Raw genomic sequence first — 12,522 nt, 5'->3', positions numbered from 1 at the left:
CTGTGTAGCATGAGGCTACATGTACAGTAGACGGTAAAGGAAATTACGCAATAATATATACTTACTTTCACTTTTGAGAACAGGAAGTTTAGAGAGCATCTAGTTTCCCAATCCCTCCATATTGTAAGCATTCTGTATTACTCTATTCTATTTTATTCTGAGAGACGATTGTATTCTTTTCTTTTCTTACGAAAAATTCTATTCCATTCTGAGGGACATTTCTATTCTATTCTATTCTATTCTATTCTATTCTATTCTAATCTTTTCTATTCTGAGGGACAATTCTATACTATTCTATTCTGAAGGACATTTCTATTCTATTCTATTAAAACCACTAGGCCTATGCACATTACCTTTTTGTCACCTGAAATTTAATGTGTTATCCCTTTAAATAGAACGTGTGAAAGAATACAAGTTTTTTTATATGAAGTTTTTCAAAACACGGTTTTACTACAGACCTAATAGTATAGCATGTTTTTCCTAATAGCCCACTAAGAACATTTTGGTATGTGTTTTTATGTATCTTGCAGTTTAGGGTCCTCAGAGCCCAACCCTTTTGGCCATTCTTCGTTAAGTATCTAAAGCAGAATTAGATGGGGTGTTTAGGGTTATATATAATAAAATAAACAAGCATTTATCTCAGAGGGTTACATTTATGACTGCATTTAAATGGACTTTATAACTGGCTTGGACTTTCATCCAACACTTTGCTTTTCTTGTTACTCCCACATAAAGACAAGATTTAAGAGTGTAATACTTGCAGTTGTCACATTAACAGTTGTTCCTTGATGAACTCTGGGTCTACAGCTCAGCTGTGAATATGTTGTAAGACGCTGTTAAACAATAGGTGCATCCACATGAAATAAAAGTTTTCTACCAATTTAAGATCACCCCATTCCTTGATCAGTGAGGCTTCAGTTAACTGGACTGAATGGTTATTCTGCTGGATTTAATGAGACAGCATCTGAATCTTGCTCAAAATCTACCACACCTAGATTGCAAGAATTTGAACTGTATTGTTTTACTGTGCAGATTTTAGGTAGGACTCCTGTAACAACTCGTTAAAAATGAGCCTTTTACACAAATCAAATAAAAGCCTGAGATGTCTGCAGTAATGGTTGTGTTTCTGCTTTCCCTTCCTCCTCTCTGCAAGGCGTGTATAAAAAGTTTGTGCCCCCCTTTAGCCCCACATTACCCATGATGCACCAGTTTATTTTGTGGATACTAACACGTAAGTTAGCAAATGCTTGGATGTAGCCCAGTTGGGGGATTGTTGTGATGTTTACCCACCTACTGCCACTGCAAGTATATCATGCCATTGGCTTCTTGTCTGAATCTTTCTCAGCTGTCATGGAGTTATTCTGGTTATTTTCAGGTCCTGAGTCAAGTTCCATTGCTTGCAAAGATTCTCTTACATTAACTCTCTGCTGTAATCCTTCCTTCTTCTGGATCTTTCCAACTCAGATTGTTCATCTTCACCTGCCTGTCAACCCTCCTCATCTTTGCATCCTCAATTTAGGCCCCGTCCACACGAAGTCAAAACGAACACGAAACGCTAATATTTTCCAGAACGTTTGTCTTAAAGAGGGAGACGTAAAATAAATGTGATCGACCACATGAATGCATGAAAACGCTGCAAAATGTATGCCAGGCCTGTAAGTGGCGCTGTGGTGCCAAAGCAAAAATAGGTGAAAACAGGCAACGAAATGTTGGGTATGCGCAGTTATATCCGCCTGGTTTCGTGGTTAAGTCAAATTCAGGTGCTGAACTATGTTGTCTATATTGCTCTGTTCTTCCTGGAGATATTCCAGAAGAAGAAGATTCTGTTGTAAGCCCGACAGCAGGGTGAGTAGCATGAGCAGCAACCATTCAACACAGTACGGCGCCATTGTTGTTGTGATACTGTGTCGCGCATGCGTGTTTAGAGGCGACGCTGTGACGCATGCGTGCAAGAAAAAAAATGCGGTCAGAGCTTAAAGATGGAACCGTGAAAACGGCGTTTCAAAATCTTCCCACTCTGAAGGCTTAATAAAAAAAAAGATTGTTTCCAGACCCCCGAAACGCTGGCTTCGTATGGATGAGAGGCTGGTTTGGTGAAAAATTAGTGAATTTAGGCCAGGGTTTGACTTCGTGTGGACGGGGCCTATGTCTCACATAATCTCTCCTGCCAGCCTCCTCTCATTGGGATACTCAGCTTCTCCTGGATCAAACTCCTTCTCCATAACCGTAAACCAGTGTTAATTTTGACAGCAAATTCTGATTTAGTCTTAGTCTTTTGAATAACACACCATTTAGTTTTAGTCATATTTTAGTCATCTGAAATCTTTTAGTCTTAGTCTAGTTTTTGTCGACTAAATGTCAAAAGAGTTTTAGTCTTAGTCTAGTCTTAAGTCTTTTAGTCTTAGTTTAGTCTCAGTCTAGATTTGACGTAGACTTGAATTTCCCCTTAGGGATCAATAAAGTATCTATCTAGATTTAGACACAGATTGAACAGTTACAGATACAAAACATGTATTTTATTTTGAATTTCAAGAAGATTAACTGTGGCTTTGCTCCCTGAAAGTTTAGCGCAAACACGGCGGTTAATCAAATAAAAAATAACCTTGTATGCTTAGCTTGTATGCTTACCTTCGCATGTATCTCTGGATGAGTCGTCTGCAAATGCCGTTTCAAGTTGGTGGTGTTTTTTCCGGATATTTTGGCTCCACACGGTTTGTAGGCTGTCTTGTTGTCCTTAGTGTCATATTTGAAGTGTGCCCAGATATCAACTCTTCTTTTTCGCCCTAGCCGTATAGTACTGCACAAATCTTGCCTTTATGGTAGAAAGACATTTCTTAAAGATATTCATAGAAAGTATGATTTAAAGTTTACCACAACCCACCGAGGAGACACAGCAAGCAGGTGGAAGAAGGTGCTCTGGTCAGATGAAACCCAAATCGAACTTTCTGGCAACAATGTAAAATGTTATGTTTGGTGTAAGAGAAACACAGTTCATCACCCTGAACACACCATCCTCAATGTCAAACATGGTGGTGGCAGCATCATAATTTGGGCCTGCTTTTCCTCAGTAAGGATAGCGAAGATGATTAAAATTGATGGGAAGGTGGATGGAGCCAAATACAGGACCATTCTGGAAGAAAACTTGTTGGAGTCTGCAAAAGACCTGAGAATGGGATGGAGATCTATCCTCCAACAAGAATTTAAACATAAAGCAAAATCTAGAATGAAATGGTTTGCAAATAAACATATCCAGGAGTTAGAATGGCCTAGTCAAAGTCCAGACCTGAATCTAATCGAAAATTTCAGTTTCTTGATGTGCAAAACTGATAGAGACTGACCCCAAGTGACTTGCAGCTGTAGTCGCAGCAAAAGGTGGCGCTACTAGGTAGCTATTAACTCAAGGGGGCTGAATCATTTTGCACAACCATTTTTTTTTTTTAGTTTAGTTTTCCCACTTGTTAATTTGTAATAAAAAATTACAATTTCATATCTTCATGTTTGAACCCTGAAATGTGGCAAAAGGTCAAAAAGTTCAAGGGGGATGAATATTTTGACAAGGCCCTGTACATATCAAGCACTGAGAGCCCCTGTTTCAAAAGAACACAAGTGAGCTATTAGATTTTTGACACCAGTGACTGGTTTAAGATAGAGAAATATTTTGTGCTGAATTAAGCTTCTCCATTCTGGAATTTTTTTTTTCTTTACTGTTTTAAACAGGGTCATGTAATTTTTAAAATCCAATTTCTTAGCAGAATGAGAGTACTTACATCCAAATATTTGTTGGTATTATGAGCTGATCAGCAGTCCATTCAAGTTAATCAGAAACAAACACACTCAGACAAACTTGATTCCTCCTCTTGACGCTGCAGCATTACACTGGATTATTCTTGACCCTCCCTTCCTTCCTCTTCTGATATACCAACAGAGAACGCCCAGGGTGGCTTTCAGGGCCCAGAGCAAAGGAACTGCTTGATCATCAGTGCAGAACAAGTACACACAAACACACACCCACATTTTCATAAAAGCTTGAAGTACCCCTTTTGTTTTCTCAGAGCTCCCAGTCTGTGGCCAGGCCAGCATTAAGCATCAGACTCTAAGAATCAAAGTGTCTATATTTTATCCTTTGAACAGAAGGTGAGGAAAACCAGGGGAGGATGTGTGCAGCTGGATGGACGCTAATGCTTCTGCTGATTCACCTCATTGGTTCAGGTGAGTTAAATGACCTAGGGAAGAGTGTTATGATAAGTATTTCCTTACATGAACAAGGTCAGGGTATAGAAATTTTATTTTAGTTTGTTGGATGAAAAAGATTAAGTAAGGTGCACACCTTCATAACAGGTGATTGCAAATAAACTGATAAGCTGCATATACTTTATATGGGTTTTGAGCAGACTGAAGAACTAAAGCTCACAACTAGTAGCACATTGGTAGTACATAAATCCCTTTATTGTCCCACAATGGGGAAATTCGTTCTCTGCATTTTGACAATTCCCCTTGGGGAGCAGTGGGCTGCTATTGTGCGGCGCCCAGGGAGCAATCAGGGGTTAACCCAGAGTGGAGGATCGTACCAGATACTTGCAAATTTCTCAGAGCACAAGCGCACTGCTCTAACCCACTAGGCCAGGGGTCACCAACATGGTGCCCGCGGGCACCAAGGGGCCCTCAAGGACTACAAAGGGTGCCCTTAGAGTCTTCTGAAAATAGAACGACTCAACAGTGAGCTACGTTTGCAATTTCATTGCATTCTGTTGCTCTTTTTTTTTTAAATCAGTTATAGAACATTTCATCATTTAATCATATATGGCATTTAAGCATTTATAGAGATTTCAAAATGAAAATGTCTAAATTGAAAGAAACGATAAAGATATGTTTATAATGTATGAAGTTGAGGTGAACGTTGACCCTTGCAATTTATAGTTCAGTATTGGTAGCCCTTCCTGTGACTCAGTATCCCTGAATTAGCCCTCAACTGTAAAAAGGTTGGTAACCGCTGCACTAGGCCAACACTCCTAACAGCTATCTCCCCAATATCTGCAACTGTGCTGATATGCATGGATGTATAACTGCAGTCTAACTAAATTTGAACATATCTAAACTTTAACACTAGATTTTGGGGAAAGATTAATAGAACAAAGGAATTAAAGGTTATATTGGAACATTTATTTGAATTAATCAATAGACAAATTTCTAAACAAATTTAGATTTTCTATTTAGAATATTAATATCGAAACATTTTTAGTTGCTTTAGAATTGCAAAACAGTATAAATGGATCTAAAATAATAGCGTAAGAAAAAGGTTTTAAAAACTACTCACCTTACAACACTTGCTGTAATGAAAAATTTATACTTATCATAAGAGAGAGCACTTTCAGTTTAAAATTTCAGGTTAATTTAGAAAGAAACCCAATCACTATAGCATCACTAATTATTTAAATTTACGTTTAAAAGTGTAATTCCTTTTTTTAAGTGGTAGTTTGAAATTTCAGCTGTCTAGGGGAGACCTTCTGCCTGTAGGCTGGCAAAGAGGGAACCACAACAATACGTTTGACAGCCAGCAGGTCTCCTGCGGCTGAGATCATCAGATAGGAGACCAGCCTCGGGGTTCACTGAAACAATGGTCAATTCAAAAAGAGGAGTAGGTTCTTTTGACTTGGGCAGGGTGTCCTTCCTTCCTCGGAGGAACATGCTGGGTGTATTCAGTGTGTGAAGAAACAATGGTTTACAACAGATTAACAGAATGGGTTATATTTCACTACATGGCAACATTTGTTTGACCCTGGCCTGCATTACGCAAAGGCAAGAGATTTCTGAGGTCATGCCTCATAATGCCAAGATAAATAGACTGAGAAGTGGATTGTTGTATTCAGGGAATGAACATGTGTTCATGCTTAATATATTACAAAGACTTCGATAATGGAAAATCTGACAGTCATGTATACTTTTGGTTGATAACTTTTCCCAGTGTGTTGGACTTTAAACTAGATTATTATTGAGAACCAGATTTGTCTTTAATCCGTAAGACTTCTGAGAAACATTTAGACTTCTTTTCATTTGCTTTATTCTTGGCCCATTCCTCCTGGAAGAAGGGGTTTGTCCCCTCACCCCTCATTCACCTTAGTTCTGTCCTTAAATTTGCACTGGGACTGAAATCAGAGCTCTGTGTTATTTACCGTTTTGACCTTAAACCTTTTTACCTCGTTTGGAGTACAAACGAGGTACTGGCATTGTTTATTTCAGTCTAGTTTCTTCCCAACCCCTTTTGCTGATCTATCGAGATGATTTTTCTAATGATTCCACACGATTGAATAATACAGTGAGATTCCAATTTAAGCTTGTTTTGTGACTTTGATTGCACAATCCTGCCCCCCTTGTACTTCAGCTGACGTTTGTTTTACTTCTCCAAATGTAACGTTGTCATGGCCAAATGTGGGTTTTTTTTTGTTCAGTGAAACTACAGCCCATGTCTCCCCAATGTGAAGTATTTATCCCAGTCATTTGCAAACTAATGTAGCATTGTGTTGCTTCCTGACTAATTGCTTCTTCCTCGCTGAGTGGCCTTTCAGCCCGCATTGATACAGGACAGGTTTCACTGTAGAGACTCTCTTCAGAATTATATCAAGGTCTTCACAAGGTGTTTTGCTTTTATGTGGTTGACTCAAACATTTCACACCAGAAAACTTTCATCTCTGGGACACAGAACCAGTTTCCTATATGAAGAAAGTCCATCCAAATGGTTGGACTTCACCATTCTGCTCATACCAGCACACTTATACTTTTAACAGATTAACCTTTAGGTTAGAATGTTGAATTAATTTATAAACGGTGTATAATGTTTTTTTTAGGCTGCAGAGTGGTGCAGTGGGTAGCACTGCTGCCTTCAAGCAAGGAGGTTCCGGCTTTCATTCCCGGCCCAGGGTTTTTTTCTGCATGGAGTTTGCATGTTCACCCTGAATAAGTGGGGGTTCTCTCCGGGTACTCCGGCTTCCTTCCACAGTCCAAAAACATGACTGTTAGGTGAATTAGCTTCTCTAAATTCTCCTTAGGTGTGAGTGTGTGCGTGAATGGTTGTTTGTCCTGTTTGTCTCTGTGTTGCCTTGCGATGGACTGGTGACCTGTTCAGGGTGTACCCCGCTTCTCGCCCATAACAGCTGGAGATAGGCACCAGTACCCCTCCCGAACCCAGCAAGGATAAGCGTGTCAGAAAATGGCTGGATGTATGATGTTTTGTCCACTTTGGGGTTTGAAAAATTTGACAAAACAATCAAAAATTTTAGATAATTTCTCTCTTTGATTTCTGTACTGTATGAGTGTGACTTATCTCATATTTTCTCTTGCTCTGTTTTATTTCAGCTACCTCGTCTCCTTTCATTACTCCTGATTCACTTCTTCCACACCTCCTTTTCCCATCTGTCCGCTTGCCGCCTCCCACTTCCGCAGTCAGCTTTGCTGAGTCGAGGGCCCAAGTTGACTGCAATCTGATGATTTCACCTTCAGCTCTTGTCGTCAGGTATGACTGGAAAGGGCACAGTTCTTCTGCAGCTCTTAAAGGAAACTATTATTTCCAACCATTTCAAGAAACTCTAATGTTTTAGGTTTGGAGATCCTGCAGAAGCAACCTGCTCCAACCCAAGCAAAGACCACTTTTTACTGGGCTGGTTATCTAATCCGGTAAGAAAAAAAAAAAAAAGGGGTAAAATATCATGCTGTATAGACAATACACAATTGCTATCATAAATTTAGGTTGTACCTCAGGAGTTTTAATTTCAGAACAACCTCAGAATACATTATTTTAAAAGTGAAAAATCTGATGAGCAAACAATGATATAATGGTAAATATATAGCTGTAGTTGATTTGTTTTTATAGAGGTTTAGGTTTAAGGCAGACTCAAGGATTAGCATCTATACTGCTGTTTACAGATAAAAACAAGCTTTTTGGTTTTTGCAATTAAAACAAAAGCACCATGAGTCTAATCACAGACAGCTCTCATATCTTCAAACTTTTAAAGATAAATTATTCAACAAACTATAAATCTATTTCTCCAGACACCATAGTTCTAATAATCATAACATAATTGAATACAAATATGCCAAAACAACTTGGTACTCCAAAAGCAAATAAAACCCAAATCAGAAAGGAGGTCTCAACCGAGGCCTTACTTGCCTCAGTTAAGGTCAGTGATCATGATTTAAAATATAATGAAAGCTATTCATTGGAGGGTTCCAATTAAAAACAGACCTCAAAAGTCATATTTGCCAAATAATTTGACATACAAAACTTAAAAACATCCTATGGAGTTTTGTGTAAATGGCGGAATACATTGAGTCATTCCGCAACAAGGTCGGAACAAGGACTTAATCTGACAACCCTCTGGTTGCAGGGCCAACTCCTTCCCGTTTCATCTGATACAGTGGTTAACATTAGACCCCCTGAACTGCTCCTACAGGATCATCATGGCATGCTTTGATTAAATGAAGAATTAATTTTTATTGTCTACCAGAAAACTATGAAAGCTGAACTAACATTTTCAGTTAATTTAAGCATGCTAGGGTTCATGCACAATAATAATAATCCAAAACACATCAACAAGTCAATCTCAATGTCTAAAAAAGCCTAAATGTTTTAGCATGTTCTATTTAAAGCGCAGATTTAAGTAGACATAACAGGGCCTTCAAGGGACCAGTTATGCTGAAATAACCTTACAGTGGGCTGAGTTTAAACAATGCTACTAAATTCCTGCAGTCCACAGTGATTTAGAATCCTCATTACCAGTGAGACTATTTTTAAAACAAGGGTGGTGCAACCAGTAGTTACAGTAGTTTCAGGGGAAATGTCTTTTTGTCAAGACAAAGAGAGAACTTTGGCTCTTAATGAATGTATCATATGGAGATTTTGTATTTACTCTGGTTATCTTTGTAATCTCCTGAAATATTGAAATGAAGCCATGGCATTTTTACAGAACTGTACTTTAAAAATGTATCTGATGTGTGGAATTTGCTTTGACATTTTTATTTTCCAGTAAGGTAAGGATTTAGCTTGCATGTCTAAATGAGGTTAGAATTTGCAGAGAGAAAGGAAACATCTGGATGAAAGATAACACAGAACTGCAGCAGTGACAGATACTGTGTTCCACCTCTCTCTCTAAAAAAAGCTCCTTAGTTTTTTATATTTGTAACTTTATGCCAACACAGGGATTAACAGAGCCCACTACTGATAGTTTTTTGGTGTGGAGTGTGGAGAGTGTGACTCAGTGGAGCATCGACCTTGTATGTTATGCAGCCTCTGACCTGAGAGGGCCGTGCAACATTTCTCTTCCTTCCATAGTCTACAGTAAGTTACCATTTAATTTTAACATGTGAGAACAATGTGACACTTTAAGGTAAATGACCTATCCCTGCCATTATAGACCCACCAAAAAGAGTCTCCATCCAGTTTCTGAATCACACCGGCCCTATGGTGGAGCAGCATCAGTACACTCTGCAGTGCACAGTTCAGGATGTTGCACCAGTGGCAAAGCTCATGGTGACCTTCTACAGGGGACATACCCCACTGGGTCAGCTCCAGTCTGACAGCAAAGTAGAGAAGAAGCCAGTAAATGAAAGCTTCACTCTGAACATCATTCCCTCCAGAGGAGACAATGGAAGTCAGTACTGGTGTGAGGCCAAGTTAGATCTGCGACCTGCAGGACCCCAGCAACCTCCAGTGGAGACATCTCAAAACCTCACTGCAGTGGTCATCTGTGAGTAAAGCTCATCTTTTAAAACAATCTCATTGAAGAGAGCCTCACAAGCAGAACTGGAATGTTTAGAATTTTATTACAAATACACCGTTTGAATAACAAGAGACAAGGTAAATTGATTTTATAAATTAAAGTCTGAAATGTGTAGCATTCAGTTATTCTAACCAGATTAGCTAATAATGCCGCTATATGCAAACAATGCGAGGTTTTGAGCTAAAAATTTTATATATATATATATATATATATATATTCCAGCATTTTAATACTTACTATATAATAATACTTGCAGGTAACAATTTGACATAAACGGAATGAACCTTGAATTTTACCAGTATTGTGTGGTCTGTTCAAACATTAAATTATGTAGTCCAAGTCTTTCCCTTTAGGAAAAATGGTAATGTCCAATTTAAGAATAATTTGCTATTACAAATTTAAAGCATTAATCATAAGCCCTGATATTTGAATTATTAATTGAATACATATAAAAATATTAGTTAAACCTTTTATAATTCAGAAAAAGAAATTCTTTGCAACCCATGTTGGAGATTTTCCACCGGATAGACTGTTATTTTATTCTTGTCTCATTGCATTTAAAATGAACACAAATTAAAATCATGGCAAGTATTTGGTGAGTAGACGATTTTTCATAGTTTGTGGTTATAGAGAGTTTACAGCAAACAAAGTCCATAACCCTAAAAGCTTTGGGTTATAGATTTTATATCCATAATGTCTAAAAGCCTTTTTTCTCCTCTATAGGGAATCAAGAACCTACTTATCAAATAGAGCGACCAATGAAAGATCATGAGGCAAAAACAAACCATCAACCATTAGAAGGAAGTGGTAGGTTTACAATAAGAATTTTATTGAATGTTTTATTCTTGAAATTAAATTTTTTTTCCTGCTAAGAATTTCAGGTTTGTAAAAATAGGTATTTTACTTTAATTATGCTCTTTCTTATAGGAACTACAAACAGCTACAGAGGAGGTTTCTTACTGATTGTCCCTCTTGTTTACTGGATAAATGGACTCTGAAAGCTGAAGGAACACAGTCTGATTCATGACTGTTTGGTTTGGACTGATCCCGATTTGGGAAATACATTCCAGAAGATCCATCATCTTTGTTTTCCATGTCCAACTATTGGAATGGAAGCCCACCTGGTCATAAAATTAGAATATCATGAAAAAGTTGTTTTTTTTTTAGTAATCCCACTCAATAGTTTAAACTTGTATATCATATTTATTCATTATAACCATACTGCGCTAATACTGATATATTTCAAGTGTTTCTTTTAATTTGGTGATTATAACTGACAGCTAAGGAAAGCTGCAAATTAAGTCTAAGAAAATTAGACAAAAAAAAAGATTTCTTGAAATGTTGACCAACTAAATATGTAGGAGTATTAACATGTACGGCACTCAACACTTAGTAGAGGCTCCTTTTGCTTTTATTCCTGCAGTAATGCGATGTGGCATGGGGTTGATTAGTCTGTGGTACTGCTTAGACATTATGATGATGCCCTGGTTGCTCTGATAGTGACCTTCAGCTATTCTGCATTGTTAGGTCTGGTGTATCACATCTTCCTCTTCACAATACCATGCAGATCAGGGGCCTCCAAAAATAGGCCTTAAGATCTACCGTCCAGCAGGCTTTAGATAAATCCCTGCTCAATCTCTGCTAAATGACTGGCTTGTTAATAGGCCTCTGCCAAAGTTGATGGCATGCTGAAGTGGTAATTCAGTCATTTAATTTGATTGATTGGAGCAGAGATGCATCTTAAATCTGCAGGACGGTAGATCTTATTGGAGATCCCTGCTATTGATTGTCTATGGGGTAAGGTCAGGTTAGTTTGCTAACCAATTAAAAACAGGGATACCATGGTCCATGGTAATGTTGTGTGATGGTGCCAAGTCCTGTTGGAAAATGAAATCTGCATGTCCATAAAGTTGGTCAGCAGCAAGGGGCATGGAGTGCTCTAAAACCTCCAAGGAAGACCGCTGCATTGATATTAGAGCTCAGAAAAAACAGTGGACCAACACCAGAGGTCCGTACAACAACATGAGCTCATTCTTTCAGGTTACTCCAAGCCTATCCAGTTTAAGGTATCCACAAAAATGGTAATCAGGCCAAGCAGTACCCCAAACCTGGTTATCAACTCACTAACTACAGTAGACCCAACTAATCATGAATCTGTGAACACACCCCTATAAAGGGGCGGAGCACAGAATGGAGAACGCCGTATGTGTCCTCTGAGGAACAAAAACTAATCTTGCAGAAATACAAAGAGGAAAAAACAAGTCTCACGGTGATTGGTTAAAAAAAGACACCAAGGGTTCGTTTCATGAAGCAGGTTTACCGAAAACTCTAAGTCTTCTAAACCTGAAAACCGGGAAACTCTGACTTTTCCAATTCACAAAGAGAGTTTAGTCAAACTCTGTTTCAGTCACTGTAGCAACATTCTCTTCAGAGCTAACCTGGTCGATAGCAGGTTTTCTTTAGTGAACTCAGTTTCCTCTGTCTCCACTCTCCCTACAACAAAGCATGTTGTTTTATTTCCTGATTTAGTCAGTTTTTTTGTCATAAGTTTGTTTAATATGAGCGAGAAGCAGATTGTTTTATTTTTATTTAGCTATATAAACAGTAAATGAAGAACTACTGAAATTATTTTAGGATCAAACAAATTCCATGAGCGAAAAGGAATTACTTTAGAGTTAGGATTAGGATTCACTCCATAACAAGCTATTGTGCCTACTTGCACAATCTGAAGCCCTCCTATGGGACTGATAGC

General features: G+C 38.3%; 1 protein-coding gene across 1 annotated transcript; it reads left to right on the top strand.

Annotated features, from left to right (window-relative positions):
- The first annotated feature begins 4,069 nt into the window (after window positions 1-4,069).
- On the top strand, window positions 4,070-12,129 carry LOC107090061 (intercellular adhesion molecule 1-like). The gene is made up of 7 exons (XM_015383221.1): window positions 4,070-4,209; window positions 7,351-7,507; window positions 7,593-7,668; window positions 9,190-9,328; window positions 9,405-9,737; window positions 10,494-10,577; window positions 10,698-12,129. The coding sequence occupies exons 1-7, from the start codon at window positions 4,155-4,157 to the stop codon at window positions 10,766-10,768; spliced, it is 915 nt and encodes a 304-aa protein (XP_015238707.1). The 5' UTR covers window positions 4,070-4,154; the 3' UTR covers window positions 10,769-12,129.
- Window positions 12,130-12,522: the final 393 nt, after the last annotated feature.

The sequence above is a fragment of the Cyprinodon variegatus genome, unplaced genomic scaffold (genome assembly GCF_000732505.1).
Source record: "Cyprinodon variegatus isolate N-32 unplaced genomic scaffold, C_variegatus-1.0 Scaffold278, whole genome shotgun sequence".
In the NCBI taxonomy this organism is placed as follows: domain Eukaryota; kingdom Metazoa; phylum Chordata; class Actinopteri; order Cyprinodontiformes; family Cyprinodontidae; genus Cyprinodon; species Cyprinodon variegatus.
This window is presented reverse-complemented; position numbering and strand designations above follow the sequence as displayed.